The 23,601-nt window shown below is 38.9% G+C and overlaps 1 protein-coding gene across 2 annotated transcripts in view; it reads right to left on the bottom strand.

The window, feature by feature from the left end:
* The window catches only part of LOC139474851 (pyrokinin-1 receptor-like), a 91,389-nt gene that overhangs the window by 10,319 nt on the left and 57,469 nt on the right, over positions 1–23,601 (bottom strand). For both annotated transcript variants that reach the window (XM_071258001.1, XM_071258002.1), the window contains exon 2: positions 6,670–7,206. In XM_071258001.1, coding sequence (XP_071114102.1) covers positions 6,670–7,206 — 537 coding nt within the window. The remainder of the gene's footprint in view (positions 1–6,669; positions 7,207–23,601) is intronic.

Genomic DNA, 23,601 nt, shown 5'->3' with positions numbered 1-23,601 from the left:
CAAGATGTTGACTCTAAATTTACTTACGACAAGCATAGGTTGCTGGGGTCTTATTCAACATGGAACTATCAATCCCCAATGAACTTGACACATGTGTATGGACGTATACAGTTCAACTACAATGTATTAACGTCGACAAGATTGAATATGCAAATTATAAAAAGCTACATTTAAAAAAAGTCGTTATAATGTTAGAAATAACATTGAACAACATTGTTTCCATTTAGAGATACAATATATTTATTGTATTTTAGATAAAATACAAAAGTCCAAAGATGAGCTGTATAATTTAAATATATATTCACGGCTCTTCAGGTGTAATGAAAACTTTAACTTACATTGTAGTCCTAGGCGACGCACAACAGTAGTATTTGTGGCGTCATAATGCCTATGATGTAATAGTGACAATAGAGGGAGAAGTAAAGCGTAGACATACGTGACAGCCAACATTATGCTTTTGACGCCAAAAAGCATATGACGTCATAGCTTGAGATAATAGTGGGAGGCATGAATACATTATGGTGTGAGTGCACAAATACACATTGAGCTACATGGGGAAGTTTTGAAAATTATACTTTTGAATGAAATTTAGGTTTCAAAAGCCTAATGAACATCTGATTTTTTCTCCATTCGTAAATGTTTGTCATGATTATACATACCAGTTGGATACCAGTTTCGCCAATATAATGCTCACTACATCCCACGCATGCTAAAACATACATAACATCTTTACTGCGACAGTTCGTCGTTTTTAACAGTAAACAGTTCTGGAACAAACATACATACATGTACCTGTACAGTACACGCCGGACAGTTGATACCTGATACCCCCCCCCCCCCCCTCTCTCTCTCTCTCTCTCTCTCTCTCTCTCTCTCTCTCTCTCTCTCTCTCTCTCTCTCTCTCTCTCTCTCTCTCTCTCTCTCTCTCTCTCTCTCTCTCTCTCTGTGTGTGTGTGTGTGTGTTTATGTTGTTTAACGCCACAATCAGCAATATTCCAGCTATATGAAGGCGGCCTGTGAATATTGGCCTGACAATTCAGTGATTGATAATGTTCATGCATATCTAATATTTTAACCAATCAAAGGCAATCTTGTGAGTTTGTGTAGATAGGATATCTCTCACACTCCATATCAGTTTGGCACAATTAGCTTTAACCATGTTTTGCCAGTAAAAATGTGCACTTTTTTGTATTTGCTCAGGAAATGGATGAATTTGTGTATCAACTTATACAAAACATAGTTGGGGGTGTCTCAGGTCGGCAGTAACAACATTAAAGCTTTAGACGAGTGATGAATGAGTGGGAGGAGAAGTCTTTGATAGGTATTTAGAAGTTGAAAGAACATGAATACATGACACATTTTATAGATTGCAGAGCCACTTTTTGTTTCTTCATCAGGTGATCCATAAAAAGTCTCATGTATTCGTAGGAGGAGAAAGTTTTACTTTCGGTCAAACGCAATTTCTGGTATAATGCCTTTTAAAAATATATATTGTTACAGACATCAATCAAAAGTTTACAAAAATGTTGTCAGGAGCTTCTAAAGACAATTGATTAAATATATCTTTTGGTAATTTCGATTACAGCTGTTGATCAGAAGCATGCATGACGGCAACCTGAATCGAGTCATATTACTATTTGTGGGGATTCTGAGCCTTCTGGGCCTTTGGCCCGAAAAGAAAATTTCAGATTATTCAAATTACTTAAATTGTTAATACAATGAGCAAAACATTTAATGTTGACGCCATTCACATCATTACTCATCCTTATGGTTACAAACATTGCTTTTTATAACTCGTGATAGCAGTTTAAAGAATATCAATACAAGTATAAATTAAAACGCTGACGTCAAGCTTTGATACATGAATCGTTAAAGTTTATATCAAATATGTTTGCCGGTTTGGGCAAATATATTAACAAGTAATGGAATGGGTGAAATAGAATCGGTTTGACAATATCATCTGCAAGTTTAAAATTAGGCCATACGACTTACGGCCCTATTTTTGCAGTAAATCTTTTCGCACAGCGTCACATAATGGACACCTATCCTCCACACACTCAACACATCCCCTACACACTCAACACAATTAAAACATACTCTTTCAGTAATGGCCCTGTCACACTACAACGTTTTAGAGTAACTTGCACCAAGCGTGTGAAAGACAGTTAGTACGCTGTCATACGTCGAGAGTTCATCGAAAACCCATGCTTTTGGCGTATCCATAGCGTATAAATAACGAGAGTTTACCGTATATGTATCGCATGTCTAACGTATTTGTAGCGTATCACTGACTTATACAAAACTTAGGAAAGCGTATAAAAAGCGTATTGCCAGCGGTTTCAACGTATGCCCAGCGTATGAGTACCGTATGACTAGCGCGCTCAGCGTTTGGGTAACGTATATCAGGCGTATGTAAACTTGTGTAGAGCGTACCTCTAACGTATGCCTAACATATAATTCATACCGGCATACGTTCCCAGACGCCGAAAATTGTAAGCATGCACACAAATGTTTTAAAGTCTCGGCGTACTACAACGTATACAAGCGTGCTTTTAACGTATACAACTTTCAACTAACTTATCCATAGCGTGTTCCAGCGTTGCCGGCGTTTTGGCAAAAAAGCACATACGTCGCCGTACGTTACTGCTATACGCTGTAGTGTGACAAGCCCATCGGGCAAGTTCAGATAACGCCCAGGTTCAATACAAATAGGAGCCACGTACTGGTAGGACCTTCAGTACAAGTGAGCTAAACGGCAAGTTTTATTGCCATGATGAACGTCAAACAACAAATATTTAGTTTTCGCGCATACGAAAACAAAGAATTAATGAAAAGCGAGCCGCGAGAACTCTGGCGCGTTGAAGTACACTTGTGAACCAGCGAGCGTTATTGCGTATTGGAAATTGACTGTAATAAGCTTCAGCATATAGGATTTTTGTACAGCGCTGGTTGAGGAAAATGATCTCCCAACATAAGCACTGACATGTATTAGACCTTCTCATCGAAAACATAGCAGTTTGTGACGAATTGGGGTTGTCTTTATTCCGCCAAGAGTTGTTTTTTAGACGCAGTGTCGGGGTCGAGTGATTTATACACGAATTTCCTTTTAGTATTGCACAGTTAATCCAGATCTCAGACTCACAAGATGGGACACATGCACACTATCCACAACCAAAGGGCACTTTAAATTGACAATATGAGTTCAAGTCCTTGGGTCAAACCTCATCGCGTTTGCAATGTATAAACATTTGACTATGTTTTGTTTGAGATCTCCGTCATGGCTTGGAAGTTGTATTTTGCATTAGAAATGTTGAACCATACGCACTAATATGTACTGTCTGAAATATATTGCTACGTTAATGTTCACATTCTGAGCACAATTTACAAAATGGTATTTCAGTGTATGTTGTAATTCTCTGATAGCAATAAGCCGTAAAATACACTTAAATAAAAATCCAAACATCGATTTCGAGTTCGAATGCATTTTACTAACATATTATTGCATCAAACACGTTCACGTTGAACCAGCATTAAAATGTTTCAAAGAACCATATGTCTCGACGTGAAAAGGGAATAAATATAAAATCAGTTTCAAACGAATTTACTTACTTTGCCAAAATGAACCCGACAGTATGGCAGCTCAATCACGTATTGTACACATCAAAAAGGCAGAATGATTTTTAAAAGTTCATTTTTTCCTACCTTGAAATGTAATCATATAAATCGAAACAACCGCTTTAAATTGCATAGCTAGCAAAAGCCCACAAGAACAAGACTAATGTGGACCATTTGCTAAATTGCCAGTCTGGCGACAACAGAATTTCTTAGTGATTTTCTGGTTCGACTGATGTTAACAAAGCACGCAACTGTTCTCCTTCAGTTCTTCAAAGAACAGCAGTGTCTTGTAAATTTAAATCTAATACTGTCTAATAGTGTCACTCTAAGTTTTCCAGGACATTTTACATTACATTATATCTGCACGTCAGATAAGTGGTACATTCTATTATAGTTGTTATAAAATTATCCAAGGGATTTAAAAAAATAAGTTTAAAAGTTTAAAAGAAAATAATAAAGAGATGATATCAAAAGATGAGCAAGAAGATATATTTAGAAATAAACAACAGATATTAAAAATATCCAAAAGGACATATTTTGAAATAAGCAGCACGGAGTATTCAGAAAATATGCAACAATGACCTCAGAAATTGTATCAAGATATTCGGAAAATCCGCAACACGAGAGTATATGTGACTGATCACATCCAGTGAATCGAAAGTCTCACCCTCACTAGTCAATATGAAGTGTATACAGTCACTATAATAAGCATATGAATAAAGTATACGTCAATAATCCACATACCAGTCTTCAATTCTAATTAAACTGACATGTCATTAACATGACTGATTACAGCAGCAATTTCTACAGCTGGGATGGAGATTCAGTTAAAGTATTTCAGATAATTAACAACGACCTAGATCCCATTTTCACATATCAATGTACCTGGCACCTAATACAACCTGGCTTCGTGTCCATTCTGATAGAGATAACCTCGTCAGCTGACAGGAAAAATAAATAAGTAGAACGGAAAACCGGAATGTGCTTGGTATCATGTCGGTTCCCCTAACTGAACTCATACATCTGTAGCAAAAGAGATAGTTTTTACTTGATAAGGCTACTGAAGACATCCTGATAGTCACGGTGCCCAGAAAATCTCATCCGTCGGCCTTTATTGGTAATGTGACAATATCCGGTTTTGAAATCGTGTCTATTTCAATGTGCTAACATGGCTAATACTCTCTGGTAATGATAGATGAGGTAATAAACCGGTACAAATTGGTGCTAGTATAGTGTTGGGATTGTAGTCAATAAAGATTGGAATGTTGACGTGAAAGCTGTTTTCAAATATCCCCATAGTATACATGTAGTTTCTCGTAATTTACTATGTAATTATTTATACTGTAACTAATTATAAACTGCCGGGCTTGAAAATATGACTTGACCACAGCCCACTTGCACAAAGCGATCTTAGCGCTACTATTGTAAGCCTTTGTTGAAGTATGGGAGTGACGATCATCTTAGCGCTAAAATCGCTTTGTGCAAATGGGTCCTACAAACGTTATAATAAAGTTACCAGGCTGAATAGTGTCGCCATAACACTGGAAACTTAAGGTCCAAAGCACAGCTATGATACACGTACCATGCAAATACATCACCAACAAATAACCATTTCTTGTTTAATTGTAGCCACCATCAAACATGGGTGTATGCTATGCTATCTTTTGCCCGGCAGTTTAGAATCAATAAACATAATGACATACCTATGTATGGAAAAAAGACTCAGTTAAGACTCGGTTTGATAATGACATAATGTTGTACCGTATCGTTCTTGGAGACTTTTATTTCTTGACCCGCACTCGAAAATGACGTAGGTATGTCTTTTACACCATCAATAATTCAGTTACATCCAATTAGCACAAAGCCATTCAGAACGATCGTTGTCGTTAACTGAAGATGTCTAAGTGTATTCTAAGGACTTTCTTGTCATCTTGAGTACAACCTTGAATGGTATTAGTATTGATAAAAAGATGTTGCACGCGTACAAACATGCAAACTATGCATACTAAACTAGGCATTGTTTTACGTCTTGTAGGTGTAACTGTATGTGTAACTAGCTAGGAGTGTCCGCCCGGAGAGCGGAAGGTCCGGGGTTCGATCCCCGGCCGCGTCATACCAAAAGACGTTAAAAGATGGCACTTGTTGTTACCCTGTATGGCGCTTAGCAGTAAGGGGTTAAAAAAGACTGGTCGGCTCGGAGTCAGTATACTGTGTCTGAGTGGGGCATTCATGTTAAACCTGCGGCATGGTATCTCAATGAGCTAGTACTATAAATCGGCATCAGTCCGGACTAGTACAAGCAGACACACACACGTACATCCACGTTGCTATATAAGTGCAATAATCTTGGACGCGACGTTAAACCCAATTTTACCTTACCTCACCACTAGCTAGGCATTTAGCGTTTACGAGGGATAGTGTACTAATGCGTATACCAGATATGACTTTGTGTACACACTACAATATAAATAGTGTTTTATAGATGTGCGTAATATGCGTACACCTGCGCTCAGTGGACGACCAGGTATGCCCAGTGTACCTGGTCGTACACTGAGCACAGGCGTATGCATATTACACACATCTATAAAACACTATTTGCATAGCTATACGCACACAAGGCACAGCTACGTAGCTACGAACAAATACATACAACGTATACATGTACGCTTGTCACAGCTGTATACGTACGTATACTAGACACAGCTATACATACACAATATGCTGGTAAACCGTTTTGAGCTCGACGTCTTAGTGTTATTGTGGTCTGTGTGTGTTCTAGAAAGGGTTGACCAAAGCGCATAACACAACCATGACTGCAACACTTCCCAACCATTTGAACAGCAGCATATCTGTGGCATCAACGCTTACTTAGCGTTGATGTTTCTAGGTTTGTCAGCACCATACCCGTGAACCATTACCAGTGATAAAATCTGCACATGCGGGCGTTCCTCCCATATCAATCTGACAAGCCGTGATATAAGGGCGTCAAATCAGACTTACACTCAGACTCCAGGTATTGCTCCCCGTTACATTTCACACATTGTAAAGACTTACCGAGCATTTTGAGCACCGCCTTCCTGGCCTTGGAGGCTGCCTCTGCCGCTGTCTTGTTCTTCTTCTCATCAACAGCCATCTGCGACTTCCACAACCGAACTCCAATCAACACGTACATTATAGTAATTACCACCATGGGAATGACAAAGAAGGCAAACGTAGAGAATTGGAACATGTACTTCATCCGCTCTCTGAAGTCAACGGGTATATTACACAACAACGAGTCTTCCAGGTTTTCTCCCGTTTGAGGGTGTTGGACACCATAGAAGGTTCTGGCGTGTATTGGGTAGGGTAAAGCCAAGCCACAAGCAACTGTCCAGATGAGAAGGATGATCCTCACCGCCCGAGACAAGGACGACCAGGAATGGGCTTTCAGAGGGTGACAGATGGCAACGTATCTCTCGATGGTGAAGGCGGTGATGGTTAAAACTGAAGCATAGGCCGTCATCTCGGACACGAAGGACTTGATGATGCAGAAGCCGAGCCCGAACCTCCATGGATATGCTTCCCATATGGTTGAGACATCTGGTGGTAGAGCTGGAAAATATAATTTGTATATTCTGAGAGTTTTATCACAGCGGCCTGTTGATGATCGACTCTAGTTCAGGCAAGTCGTAGAGAATGACAAACGATGACATATGGGGTATTCGAGTTGACTTTATCGTCAATTGTTTGACCAAATACGTACAAAAGAACACATGTGATGAACAAGTAACTGTTTCAGTTAGTTTAGTTAATTAAAGTGTGATGATTATATTAAATGATATTTCTAGATACAGAGTTTTTTTCTTTTCAAAGCGTCTTCTTCAGCACCACGATATTGAAATACGTGGACCCCAAAACATATTTACGTAGGTGCAGTGATTCATTTGTTCTGTGTCTCAGACAATTAAGCAAACAAGGTCATTCTTAATTCAGTCCATTGCGGAAGAGGTGATATACACACATGAAAAAGAAGTTAAGCACCACTCGTCAAGCTACATGTTTATATTTTTCTCTGGAAATATCTACAGATGGCATTGATCACTTTGATAAATGTCTGAGGTACAACCGTTACTTGATGAAAAGTTGGTGTAAGAACACAGTCTGTTTGACTGGCATTCTAGTAGTTGGTGAGTAAGTAAGAAAACGTTAACCTTATGGATAACAACTTCTGGTTTATTGTATATAGCGACGTTTCGATGTAGATTCTTACAACGTTATCATGACAACCTATAACTTCATGGATAATAACTTCTGGTTTGTTGCACATATCGACGTTTCGATGTAAATTCTTACACCGTTATAAAAAAATCGTACAAGTTTATTTATAACAACTTCTGGTTTATTGCATATACATGTAGCGACGTTTCTATACAGATTTAACTATATTAAGCTTGAGTACAGTGTGAGAACACTGTTCCTCCAGATGGTCACAAGGACTGAGTCATATCATGTGATGAAATGAAGCAGAGGAAACAAAGGGAAGTTAAAACACTATTGCCATAGAACAGTTACAAAAAATTCCATTTCATAATCGATTTTGATTTCTGTATTTCCATAAATAATATTTATAACAATAATAACAATTTGTTTCGTAAAAAAAAAAAAACTCAGCAAACGGATTTTAGAAATAATATTATTGTCTATGGAAATATAGACATGTAGTTAGATGTGCTTAAGTATTTTCAAGATGTTCATTTGGTGCAGCTGGCCATGTGAACTTGGTCTCACGAATTTAGTCTTATTGACACAAGACACGCATGTGTTTTAATAATGTATGTGGAATATATAGCTTTGTTGGTACAGAGGGTAAGTACGCACGGAGTTAAAAGTTTACCTACGTTTATCACAATAAATTATTTCGTCTGTGCTGACAGTAACGAGAGGAAGGCAACCCTCTGTAGATAATGTCAGCATGAATCTAAATGCAGGGAGTAAACATCCAGACATTTATCTTCGGTAAACAGACGAAAACTTTAACGTTTCTTGTTAATGCTAAATGATAGATACCGCAATCCATTATAATCTCCAGAGGCAAGACTTGCCCTGGCCTTTTCAACGCTGACTTCCATTTATCACGATAACACACTCATTAGATATATTTCTTAAATGTAAACGAATGTTCAGATAAATGTTTCAAATGTAAAGTATGTTTCTGTTCAGAACATGTTTCATTTATAAGTATCAAACATCAATATATGTTTCTGAATATAAACGCAGTGATTATAACAACAAATGTTATTGATTTTGATTTGTCAAAAAAGTAATTTTGATGCGTTTGTAAATGTCTTTTTCTACATGTATAATATCATAATGATTTGATATTATCAAGCTAGTAAAGATTGGCATTTATTTCATAAACATGACGTTTACACTCTTCTGGACAGTCAACTTATATTCAGGATCTTTAGCGATCTTTTGGTGGCGTTTAGACTCATTGTGGTTTGTTTGGTTTGTTCTTCAACGTCGCATTTGGAATGATCCCAGCTATGTGACGGATGTCTGTACAATAATCGAGTCTGGACCAGTGAGAGAAATCATAAGTATTGAACTAAGCAACTGGGATACGATGACATGAAATCAACTGTCACTGGGCGCTGGGATTTTTTGAAAATAGTTTCCTTCCGAAAAAATGAAAAACTTAAAGTAAGAGATAAAATGTTTGTTGTGTGTCTTACAGCAGTGGAGAAAAGAATATCCTTCCTCAAAAACTTCTCAACGAAGACCTTTCCTGGTTATCCATTGCTCGTGTGGCATAAGCGCTAGCTTGAGGTATAAATGTTATAAATCCAACACACGTGATTTCAGACTACATGTACCTCTTACACAAAAGATTCATTCCATTCCAGCAATGACTAACTATTTGGCTGTATAGGATGTAAGTGAATGCAAGCGTCACTATGTCACCAAAGCATTGTCACTTACAAGTATTTACCATACAGATTCTCTTACACAGTAGACGCTTGACCAATCTTCCTTTTTGTACAAAAGTAAGACATTTTTGTTAAACTTTTGGATTAAGGAACACACATCAATATATTACTGACATATAAAACGTTAAGCCGCCCTAAAGCTCCAATAGAATTAGAAATCTGCATTTTTATGTAATTTTGCGAGGTTATGTGCCCCTTTATAATTTCAAGACAGTCTCGAGAGTATATGTGGTCATCAAATGATCACATTCTTCTATTTAATTCTGAGAATTGGATCTCACCCTCGTCTCGTGTTTTTTTATGCCGTTTGCATAGCTTGTACATATAAACTGCCGGCCAACAGAAAGTATACACTTAAACATTGAATTTGACCCAAAACATACATTATGAAAACGTTGCTTGACCTGAAACAGTCGCTTAAACATTGCAAACTTAATGTCCAAAACACAACTACGATAACCGTATCAAATACATCCCAATCGAATAAACATTTCTTGTTTCAATTGTTTCATTTGCAGGCCCCATCAAACATAGGTGTATCCTTTCTTTTCCTGGTAGTTTCGTATGACGCCATGAAATTTATGACCATGTCCTATGTTTATATGATGGAGCAGATATTCATTTGCATTGCTGCCAAGCTCCAACACGAGTCGTTACGAAACAAGCAATGTAACAGAAAATAGATAGGTTCTTTCCAGATTGTCAGGTGGCGATAGACACTAATTACTGGAAGTTACCCACGCCGTGTGAAGATAACGTCACGGCTTGTTATATACAGATACTTGAGGGATACATTTAGAAACGTGTAGTGATGATAAGACTTTGATTGCATAACGTGTATTCAAGTGAAACGAAAGAAATTGTTATACAGCCATTGGCACACTGAGTGTTAGAAAGATAACGAAATGACTTTGTTCGTTTGAAACAGAAAAAAATGTTCAAGCTAACACTTAACATACAGGCGTTTTTAATGTGTTCCTGAAAGAAGGTAAAGGTTTGTATTAAATTCATGTGCTGGTAAATCTCGTTATATTATGATATGATATTTTATCTTGATAATATTATGTCATACATAAAACTCTTTAGTGGCAAATCCAGGGACTGGGTACAATATATTTACTTGCTTTTTCTCTATACGTCTAAGTGTTTCCAAACGTATAATAGTGGGCAGAGCGGAAGTTCTTTGGTTTGATCCCAGGCGGCCCCGTCATACCAAAAGACGTTGCTGTTGACCTGCCTGGCGTCCGGCTTTAGGGTGATATACAAGGGTTGGTGGATCACAAACCCATCCACTCACACACTTACTCACCAACCCACGTACTCGTCTCTACGATTTTACATAGGTTAGGCTCTTTCCAAATGACAATGTATCTTCAACCTTAAGCAGCTGTGTCATAATATACCATGTCTGAAGAGAACGCATTGTGCTGTCTGTGTAATTACTAACATCTTAAATCTCGGTGAACCAATTTACATAGGATTACAGATGCTTAGATTTGAACACTCAAATTTACATAATAGACGCTTTGTTTCTGACATTAGAATTAATGAATTGTATGATGTTTCTGGAGATCTTAGCAAAGGTTCAAAGAGCCTAAATGCTTTTTGTATTCTTGATCTTTTTGATAGCATTGATGTGCTGTCAAATGATTCATTTGATGTTATTCTGTGCGATGGGAAATCACAATCGTCAGTTAAAACCAGGAGGAAGTTTGTTATTAATGATGTTTATAATGCAGATATAACGGGCGACTTGTTTGAAAAGTTTGATGCCCATATCATGTTTAAATATACACGTTGTATTTTGTGCCATGTGTAACTGTCGTTAGTGGATAATGACGGTTATCATTAATGGATTAATTAGTCTAGTAAATTAAAGTGTTGTTGACCAGATTCAAATTTTCGGGGATTATCCACAAGCCCGAGATTTAAGCCTCTTAAAGCGCCTCTCCCCCGGGTTATGGTGAATGTATACCTCTGTTAAATAATGTATTTGATTGATATGAATCGTCAACGCCAGATAACATCAGTCTCGATTATTTATTGGGCGAAAAAGGCAAAAGAGAGCTGAAACTTATATGTATGTGAATGGTTCACTGAAAATCACTGATGACGCCAGGTGTTCGCAAACAAAGTAAGCATGTCCTGTTCCATCCGTGAAACGTTAGTGTCTGTTTGTTGCCTAAAACAATTTCAATTTGTTTCCAATTCAGTGGTAAATATATCCATGTACATGTATGTCTGACAACACTTCTGGGGAATTAGAGGATGTTTATGTCTGCACGATATATCCAAGATGACGGCATGATAAACACAGGATATACCGATGATAACCGCATGAAGAGGACATGATAGACCCAAGAAAACCGCATGATAAGCAAATGATATACCCAAGATAATGGCACGATAAACACAAGATATACCCAAAATAACTGCGCTATAAGTTCACGATATACCCATGAAAACCACACGATATGCACACGATATATCCAAGATAACCGCACGATAAGCACACGTTATATCTAAGATAACCGCACGAAAAGCACATGATATATCCAAGATAACTGCGCGATAAGTACACGATATACCCATGAAAACCACACGATAAGGACACGATATATCCAAGATAACCGCACAATGAGAACACGACATACCCAAGATAACCGCGCGATAAGCACACGATATATCCAAGATAACCGCACAATGAGAACACGATATACCCAAGATAACCCCGCGATAAGCACACGATATATCCAAGATAACCGCGAAATAAGAACACGATATACCCAAGATAATTGCACGATAAACACAAGATATACCCAAGATAACTGCGCGATATGTACACGATATACCCATGAAAACCACACGATAAGCACACGATATATCCAAGATAACCGCACAATGAAAACACGATATACCCAAGATAACCGCGCGATAAGCACATGATATATCCAAGATAACCGCGCGATAGGCACACGATATATCCAAGATAACCGCGAAACAAGAACACGATATACCCAAGATAACCGCACAATAAGCCCATGATATACCAAAGATAACCGCACAATGAGCCCACGATATACCAACGATAACCGCACAATAAGCCCACAATATACCAAAGATAACCGCACGATAGGCCCAGGATATACCCAAGATAAGCACACAATAAGCACTCAATATACCCAAGATAATCGCACAATAAGCACATAATATTCCCCAAGATAACCGCACAAGCACAAGATATTTCCCAAGATAACCGCACGTTAAGCACACGATATACCCATGCTAATCGCATGATAAGCCCGCTCTACACGTATAATGTCGGAAAACCATTTTTGGCAAACATCCTCATTGGTTCAGCGAACTTCGAATGACTCGAAGGCTTTCTGTGGCCCAAATGTATTTATCGTAACAATGTTAAACTAATTCACGCACACACATCCTAATTCACGGACACAGGTTTCGTTTGTTTGTTTGTTAACGCTGCACTCAGCAATATTCAAGCTGTATGACAGCGATCTATAAATAATCTAGTCTGGACAAGACAAACCGTAGGTTGAGCATCGCTCCACGCAATTGGGATACGATGACATGCATCAACCAAGTCAGCAAGCCTGACCACCGATCCCGTTAGTCGTCTCATACGGCAAGCATGGGTTTCTGAAGACCTAATCCATCCCCGATCTTCTCGGGTGCACGGACACACGTAATTAGTGTACCCCGACGCAGGACAACATTTTCTCTCTTACACCGACCCTGTGATCTCGTGATCAAAAATTCACTTTCGTTGTGATGTGATATACGTGGTTTGTCAGAAGCATGACAAAAGTGATAAACGTCAAGCCACACGTCATGCTTTCTTCCACATCAGACTGACACACACCACAGTAGTACTGCTATTACTCACTCGCTCTTTTACACAGACTCCGAGCTATTCTATTAACTATTTGACGATGTCCTTCAAGATCAATGTTATATCATTCAGGAAAATGACACACCATGGTATTACTGCTATTACTCACTCGCTCTTTTACACAGACTCCGAGCTATTCTGTTAACTATTTGACGATGTCCTTCAAGATCAATGTTATATTATTCAAGAAAATGCATTTCGTCTCCTTTACTGAAACACTGCCGAGGAGGTGTAAAATGGAGTGTCACTTATACTCACTCACCCTCAACAAACCTACACAAAGTCACTACAAACGATGGCAGTAATTTTAGTTTTGAATACAAGTAAAACAACATAGCAGAATGGTAATTACGAATTATAATTTTTTCATTCATTTTTTTACAAATAATTTTGTTGTCTGTGGCAAACTGGTTCTTGTCGTCTCCATAATGCCCTCATCCTAGGACCCTAGGAGGCATGGTTATATATATTCCCAAAAGCGTAAAGCAAATTTTTATCGCTGTTTCCAATTATCGTCATCGAGAAAATGAGATAGTCTTTCCCATGCTAACGGCAAGGCAGATGTTGAAAGCACATGAGATGGTTCCATAAAACACGCCTAAGTTATTTAAACTTCGACATTTTTCGTCAAACCTTGATGCGAACACGGGAAAAAGGCTATGTCAGGGTAATTTCGACAGCAATCCTCCAATTCATTGTGGGATTAAATAAGCGTCTTCTCAATTTACCTAAAAAATCTAATATCTTAAAAGAATGATGTGGTACAAAATACTTGGTCGCACCAGAAAATCATGTTTTCTAATATCCCGTGATGTGGCACTAGCTCGTGTTATGTGAATAAAGTAGCGTTAATAAGACCTCTGTCATCGTATCAGTTCATAATACAGACAGGTCTATAGAGACTTGCCCCGTGGCAATGAACTCTTATAGAAAATGAAGCACATGTTCTAAGATGGGAGTTAAATTATTATCAGTTAAAATGGATGATGGGTGAAATGGGGTTTAACGTCGCGTCAAAGATTATTGCACTTATATAGCGACGTGCATCTACGTGTGTGTGTTTGTGTGGCTGCTTGTACTAGTCCGGACTGATGCCGATTTATAGTGCTAGCTCACTGAGATACCATGCCGCAGTTTAACATGAATACCCCACTCAGACACAGTATTCTGACTCCAAGCCGACCAGTCCTTGTTTTAGCCCCTTAATGCCGAGCGCCAGACAGGGTAACAATAAAGGACCATCTTTTAACGTCTTTTGGTATGACGCGGCCGGGGATCGAACCTCGGACTTTCCGCTCTCTGGGCGGACGCTCTACCACTAGACCACACAAACACACACACATGTGGGCTTTGGAATTGTGTATGTTTGCATCGATAATTGTTATTGTCAGGGATTAAAATTGAACTACTAGAATGTTAAACACTATAAAAGTTTAGATACCATTCAAAACAAAATCCACGTCGTGGTATTCAATATCTTCTTTTAGGTTCGTTCTCGGGTATTATTTAAAATTGAATGTTAATGTAATTAAATGCCCACTTTATGCACCTGTCTTTGTGGGCAAATTGTCAATGCTTCAATACATCTGACCCCGGACAATGGTACAATCTACGGACATTGTACTTGAGAGCAGCATCAGAAGAGGATAATAAAGACATCATGATGTGCACATGCACTCATGTAGGAGAGTCACCATCACCATCATTAATGACCCTAAGTGCTTCTGGTTATTTGTGTTTGTTGTAAATTAAATGGAACTATTCAGAGTAGACCTAGCTTTATTTATAATTGTTTCCGTGCACTATGCATCACAGTATAGTGTCCGCCAGGAGATAACTGTAGCGAACTCAGAAAAAAGGTGAGCATCGCATAGGTCAGGTCAGTAATATTGCTGATATTGTTAACCTTCGAAACGCTGACTTCATGTAGATTCAGAATTATGACAATATGTGACAATGAATAAATTTAATGAGTGAATGGGACTTTGACATCTTTGAATGGTGTTTCAATTTTATATCTGCCTGCCCAACGTTGCGCATGCGAATCCTTGAACAGCGGATCCGGGCATTGCTATGGGCGTTATTCAGTACAGTATGGTTACACCCATGATGCTGAAAGGATAATAAGCAGAACAATGTCTCTTTTAGGATTGATTTAAACAATTTGATTTGTGTTTATTGTGGTGTACACTATTTCTTTTTAACCCTTTAACGACACCTTGAAGGGATGCTTGCTTTTGCGAAATGTGAGGTTGAAGAAAACGATGACGACTCACATATTAAGATTTCTACATCACCGAAAAAAATAATCCAACCCAACTAACATTATCAGAGGAAGATAACTAATTTTATAAAAAGTTAAATGATTGGCTGATAACCTCTGTTAAAGTGCGGTTAGACACGCATTAAGAACCCCCGGCTATTTGATCATATAAAGGAAAATCATGACCTATTTCTATCTTTGGAAACAGTTCATCTATTGGAAGAAAGATTTTGTAACTAGGATAAAAATCACATCACATCATTCTGGAAACATACAGCCTCTTCTGACTGTGATCAACAGTCACATCCATTTCAAACAATAGCCTTGTTCGGAACCGTTCTCTTCCTGATTGTGTTCTTCTGATAACATATTCTGAATACCCATTAATGCAATAACACTTATCTTCACAAATAATCCAATTACTGTCGCCACCAGATCTTAGTACATTGATTCGTTGCCTCTGGCATACACGGGACTATATGCAGGGCTGTTTGTCCCCCAGGGGGTGGCATAGACACAGAGTGTTAGACTACAGACAATCGAATCATGTTGTCAAAGCAGACATACATGTACATACTCGTGCCAAGCTTAAATTACATTTCCTATACAGTTGTCAGCAGTGGTCAATTATAGCTTACATTTTTAGTGTTATTCTAGATGGATTAGCCCAAATAGCTTCGTGTCGAGATATTTCAGGTTGAATAGTAAATAATGTTTATGCGACCATGTTGTGCTATAATGTAGTTAAAGACATGTATTGGTCATTTGCGACCTGTAACAAAATGAGTTCAGGACTATTATGAGAACGATCTTAGGGTCGAATGTACTCTATTCTGATGAATTCCTAAGGGATATTATATTCGGAGACATCTTTTTTCATCCTAGTAGTGTAATATTGGTCATTACAAGAACTTCTAAGGCAAACGTCGATCAGTTAGAATAATAATACCAGCTGGTTCAATCCTTAAACGCATCCTTGAACAGGTTGACGTGATCAGTTAAAAACAATGTTCTCTAATTTAAAAAGACATACCGTATTCGATGTAATAAGCGCCCAGGGCACTCACAAAATTAGAAATATGGGGCTCTTATTAGAATATGATTTGGGTGGAAATGAAAAAGAGTTGAAAGAAAAAAATAGTGGTTTAAGCAGACAGCCTGAAATGTTTATATACGACAGATATATTTTTCCAGAATTTAATTGCCCATAATTAAGGGTGCATATAACACACGAGTGCGTATTATAAGCCAATAAATAAGTATTTTGTACATTAATCAATCGGAAGGTGTGCTAATCGGGATTGTTCACTACTGTTCAAACTGTCATGTGACACAAAACACCCCCACCACACCCCACCCCACCCCACCCCACCCCACCCCACCTCACCTCACCCCACCCCAAATTATTTTTTCAAAGATGAATGTCTATTCCTTGAAAAAAAATAATTCTGTCTTACCAAAGTGTTGTTTTAACGATAGAACAGGGCATGCTTATCCCATTCGCGAACACCAGGTGTCATCACTGCTTTTGAGTGATCCATTCATATAATTTTTATCGCTATTTTGCGTTGAAACCCAGTGGAATCTGTTTCGGTGGATAATCGAGACAGGTATTCTCTGGGGTTAACGTTTAATATATATAACTTTGGTAGCTTCCATGCGATTGTGGGAAGTTAACAAAAACGTTCTTAATTACATCAAGTTAATCGATTTAACTAAAAGCAAAGCAAAAATATCTGACAGGTTTGTGGCAATTATACTTGCAGCTACGAAAAACACACAATCTTAATGGTTGAATTATAGTTACATGTTTATTGAATCCAAAAGCAAGACAAATTTCTTAATGCCAATATTTGGAGGCACGGGTCGCCCAGTCGTCTGAGGCACCGCGATTCGCTGTGCAGAGTCGCGTCCCTTGGGCTCTCTAGAAACCTGTGATTGTGGGATCGAATCCCGGTTCGCTCCGATTATGTTTCTAGGTTTGTCAGCACCATACCTAATCTCGTGGGTTTCACCGAAGTGGTAAACGTCTGAGACCTGCATCACTTCGGGCTTTCCTCCCACATTAAGCTGACACGCCGCGATATAACTGGAATACTGTTAAAAGCGGCGTTTAAACCCAACTCACTCACTCACTAATGCCAATAATTGATTAAAAACACAGGCATAGTTTTGAGAAGAATCGTATAAAAATATGGTGTTTTGTTATATTCTCAAGGTTTATAAAAAAGACTTGCCCTTTGCTGGTGTACGTTAAGTATATATATCAAAGGAGCGTACCGAGGAAAAAATAAGGAAAAAGACGATCTATTGAATTAAACATCACTAGTGTTTCTGGGATGAATGATGAAGTCAAGTCGTTTTAGGACATTACCTACACCGTATCGGGAATTATAGCTAAAGGCTTGCGATAAATATTATTGGATTATTTGTGGATCTTATGCATTGCAATATGAAAGGGTCGTTGTGGCACTGTCCCAACTGTTACTTTTCACATCCCTCTTAACGTGACAAGCTCACCTCTTGGACTGAGACCAGTGCTTTTTAGCTGTCAAATTGCATCGAGATTTTAACACCCTGAGAATTCACACACGCATAAGAGGGATGGTAGGATTCAAAGTGCGATGGCCTCGTAAAAGTAAAATCGTTATGGGAATACTTTTTATCTCAACTCGATCTGATCATTTAAAGCCATGGTATTTCCGAAAAGCTTTGTGCAATATTTACAGATGTTATCCAGATATTTATCCTTCTTTGTGCCAACGACCGATGCATTGTAAAATATCTAGGAGATGAGGTTTGGGGCTGCTTAGTAAGGCAAAGCATCCACTCGTCGTGGCACTTTTGACGTAATGTGCACCACAAGTCATACTGAAAATATGCACGGAATATTTCGATTTATTGATTATAAACTATACATTCACAGCTAAGGTGTTCCTCCCAGATCCCCAAATCCATTGACAAGGAAAGGGTCGGGCATGATTTGGTTGTTTCTTGTTAAACGCGGCATAAAAATATTACGGCGACCTGGTAACAATCGAGTCTTGATGACTAGATAATTCAATAATAATGTGAACAACGATCCACGCCTTCCAGGTACGATGACACACCATCTTCAAACGCGTCACAGATCCAGAGTCTGACTAACGACCGTCACAGGTTGTTGGGGACAAATTCTTACCCGGAATCCTCACGGGGTCGCAAGACTTTACGCCTTGTAGTGTCTTCTATACTACATTTATGTCGTGAATAACACATGTAAAAACTCTATCGTTTCCCTCCCAGTTCAGTTTTCATCCCGATACTTTAATAACATTTATCTCTCTATGTTCATGACCCGAGGGCTGTGGTTTCGAATCCTGGTTCACCCCGATTTTGTGTCTCGGATTGCAATCAAGACAACTGTGTTTGTGGGTTTCACCAGAGTGGTAAAGCGGTTCTGCGACGACTGGACAATGGTCATATAAGAATATCCCCGTGAAGATCCGGGGTAGAATAGGTCTTCGGCAACCCATGCTTGCCGTAAAAGGCGACTGTGCGTGTCGTACGTGGCGTCTAACGGGATCGGGCTTACTGACTTGGTTGATGCATGTCATCGGTCCCAATTGTGTGGATCGATGCTCATGATATCAATAACTGGATTGACTGGTCCAGATTCGATTATTTACAGACCGCAGTCATATAGCTGAAATATTGCTGAGTGCGGCGTTAAACACAAACAAACTAACACATTAGAATACTACTGATTAACGGTATATATAGTTAAAAGAATGGCGAAACTATTAACGCTACGAATGATACGATTATAATCATATTTATGGAATAAATTGCTCTCACGAATGGTGAAAGTGATCCGGTTTTCATCAAGTACCACGAACATGTACAGATTCGCTGCAAACAAGCACACGGCAATGCGGTGAACGAGCCTATACAAAAACAGCCCTGCATCTTCATAGTCCTATTCGGTGCAACTATTGCACACTAGCAGAGGTAGTAAACATCTTATGTTATCCTTGAAGCAATGAATGAAGCAGTATGAACCAGGCTGTAACACAATGAGCCATACTCTCAAATCGAAATTGCACACAGGAATTAAAAGCAATATTTAATCTTGTCAGAATGAGCGGTTGGGGCCGGAAGCCAGACCAGAGGTGAGAGGTTTACCCCGTGTGGGCTATTACCTCCTATTCATGACGTTCCTACTTTTCCAGAAGCTGGAGCATGGCATTGAAGACCAAATCGCAGAGCATAGTACCTGATTACAGTGACGCGATGTCAGCCTGAGATGACTGGAGGGTCTCTCCTAACACCCCCAACAACGTATCTCCTAATTACAGCAATAATGCCAGGCCAATAATGTCAGCTAGAGATGTCATCTACATCCTCATGGGTCTGATCTATGCATACGGGTTCAAACCCTCCATCTTTATCCACACAGTTCCGTCTTCATCCAAGGACTGTGAGAACACTTCGCTCTCAGTTCATCACCCTTGGGTAATAATCGTCCAGTAAAACATATTTTATCCATGCCCCCAAACGTAGTTGTATAAGTACAAAGGATTGTTGCTGGAATGATCGGGGAATATTGTGCTTTGAATATACTCCAGAGACATTTTCATTCACGTAGAATTTATGAGAAATGACAGAATATTCCCCCAGACAAGATACACGTTATCTACAATATCCTGTTGCATGCATGATTTGGAAAGAAAAAGGAAAAGTGTAAAACCATCCCGTCTGGATTGTGTTCTGAAGAAATCTTTGAGATAAAAAGTTTGAAATAAATACGTTCTCTCGGGTAGAATCATAAGACAGGCTTTTCATACACGAGACGATAAGTTAAATGTCAGATTTTCACAACCATTTCAGCATTGTCTCCAAGTCTCGTGTTTACAATGCATTCGCACAGCAATGTGGCGCTAGCGAATGTCGGTAGGGACTAGAACTTGACAGATGATTGTGAACCAGGCTGTCCTATCATTAGCGTATATCAATCTATTGTTCCGTCCAACAGGGCAGAAGTAAGTGGTCAGGACGCTCCCCTGGGCGTTAATCGGCCTGCCCTACCCGTGACCCCGCAACTCTGCCTTCACTCTGCTCTCCACTAAGTTCCTCAGCTGGAAAATCTGTTGCTTGATGACAGACTTCCCTCCACCATTTACCGAATAACGAGCTTTGGAGGGTAACTCAACGGTATTACGGAGAATCAACAATCTCCTTCATTTTAAAATGCGTCAGGTGCTTTTACAGTGTCAGCAGTGACCATTTGTCTAAAGTAGTTTGAAGTGAAGACGAATGAACCCTTGAACGTTTCACAGTGATGGACGTTGTTTCATATTCATAACATTTCATTGTTTTCAGAATATGTTTGCGCACGGATGGCCCGTGTCCTTAGTGAGTGTGTTGGGTGTAATGCCGCTTTGAAAAGTATTGTATTTATTTCAGCTATGTCAGCTTGATATGGGAGGAAAGTACGAATCGGAATTCGAACCCACTTTGACTATCTTAGGGTTCTAGCACGCCTTTGGAATGCATCTCTGCATAACAATTTGCGGCTCCTTTTGCACCCGTGTCCCTGTGGTCTCAGGTACCGCAATCAATCCCCCCCCCCCCCCCCGATTATGATCGCATCATACCCATCCTCTTTTGTTTCTCTTAAATAAAAACTGTGTACGACCTGCAGAACCAGCTGACACTCCGCCTTATAACTGAAATGCCGAAGATGGATTCACTACAAGAGTACTCCTAAAAAATGCAACGTTTTGGTACAAGTACGGGTATTAGAATCTTTATCAAGCTTAATTGAAATACTGTTCAAAGCGGCGTTAAACCTCCCTCCTCATCCTCTAGCCATATATCCCCTTCACAAAGGTCAAGACGTTATACAGTGTAAACATTGCCCTGTGTGATATTAACACACGGTATCTATCACATTATGTTGACTAGCCATTGCTTAACTGAACTAAACATAACCTATAAAACTAAGTTAGCAGACGAATATAGAGGGGATGACCACTCTTTGAAAGCGGCTGGGAATACCTTTTTGGGCTGTCTAGCACTCCTCTTTTAATCTTTTCCAAGAGATTCCTACGGCAGTCCTATAAACCAGTGTTGAAGAAGATTAGACTGTTTGTCTGGCTTGGTCTGAGTGATTCAGACAATATTCCTTATCTGGCAAATCTCAGCTCTTCTGTTGATGCAAACAATGGGATAACATCCTTGCTGCCATATGGTACATACGTAAACATTATCTATGTATTGGTTTACTAATGTGGTCTAGTTGGCCGACAATGTTATTGTTGTCTAGATCTGGTTGATAAGGCTAGAGTTCAGGAAATATGTCTAGATGGCGGAGGATAATATGAAGCCTCGGAGATACAAAATATGACGATCCCAAAGATATATTTGAACAGACACACTTTTGTAATTAATATAATGGTTGTGGAACAAGGTCTTTGTGAATCAATAATTCCTGAAAACAAATATTTGAAGTTTAAAAAAGCATATGTAGATCGAGATTGAGCTTAATGAAATACAGCTCAAGTTGATATATGCATCAGAGTCTGAAGCCTAATGTGCCGATTTGCATTAACAATCGATTTGCAGAAGCTACACAATCCTAAAACCCCACAGACTGTAAACTGTTGTTGTGAACTTTGTATTTAGACATTTACATTATTATGTTTTAAATAAGCAAAGCGACGAAACCTTTTCAATCATCATAAGATGTATCTGCTGAAAGCAGAGTCTAAAAAACGATAAAACGTTTAGAAAGTTTAAAGTTTACTGAATTCTTTATATTAATGTTGTATAACCTTGATCAAACAACTGATCAACAGCATATAGTGTATTTAATCTTCGTTGTGGACAGACGGTTAATCTAACAGTTAATCTGTACTTTCTGTAGTCCAAAGTTTTATTTTGATTTATTTAACCACGCTACTCCTGATGAGATTCCTGAGAGAATAGTTCAACTTATTTAAAGCCAACTCAATTCTGGTGATTATAAAGCAGGTCCCTCCCCCCCGCTCCCCCCCCCCCCCCACACACACACACCCTCAACAACAACAAAACAACAACAACACACATACCGTGTTCATCGTGCTCATGCTATAGAGATTGTAACTTGAAACATGTACGTAAATTTAGCTCACTGTTGAACGAAAATAGAAATTAGAATAGAACCAAGAAAATTGGGATAAAAACATACTATTAGACAATCATTCTTCAATAAATCAGCTCCAATGTACGTTAAATGCTAACGTTCAAGGAAAATAACACCGATCGAATCAGTGGTCATAATGATCTCTTAGAAGTGACTCACTACTTAGTCAATGGATACTAATAAAAAATACTTGGTCACTACTTAGAAATCACGATAACCACTGATGCCATCGGTGTTATTTCCTTAACATTTTTGGATGCGAGCGTAATCAGATGTGGGTTATGATTGAATATGAAGACCAGCTCTTGAGTGTTGATGGCCCTACGTGAGCGACATACGCACCTCGTTAACATTTTTAGCAGTCGACTTGGATGATCGAGTGTTTGCCAGAACCGTTTCAACATTTACACTTACGTGGATTCCAGTTTAGGGCCATTTACACCCATCACTTCTCGTTGTTACTATAGAACCATGATGCATGAACATGAATTCCAGTCAAACTGTAGGTCTTAGTTTGGAAATAAAGGCTTTTGTAAAACTGAAAAATTGTCCTCGATACGGGAACCTAATTTGGTGGTGAGATGAACGTCGCGCACAAGAATATGCCTTTTACATATTATAGTGTTACGTGCATTCATGTGCGTTCATTCGTGCGTGCATGCGAGCGTGTGTATGC

The sequence above is a fragment of the Haliotis cracherodii genome, unplaced genomic scaffold (assembly GCF_022045235.1).
Source record: "Haliotis cracherodii isolate W230 unplaced genomic scaffold, xgHalCrac1.p SCAF_3, whole genome shotgun sequence".
NCBI classification, from domain to species: Eukaryota; Metazoa; Mollusca; class Gastropoda; order Lepetellida; family Haliotidae; genus Haliotis; species Haliotis cracherodii.
This window is presented reverse-complemented; position numbering and strand designations above follow the sequence as displayed.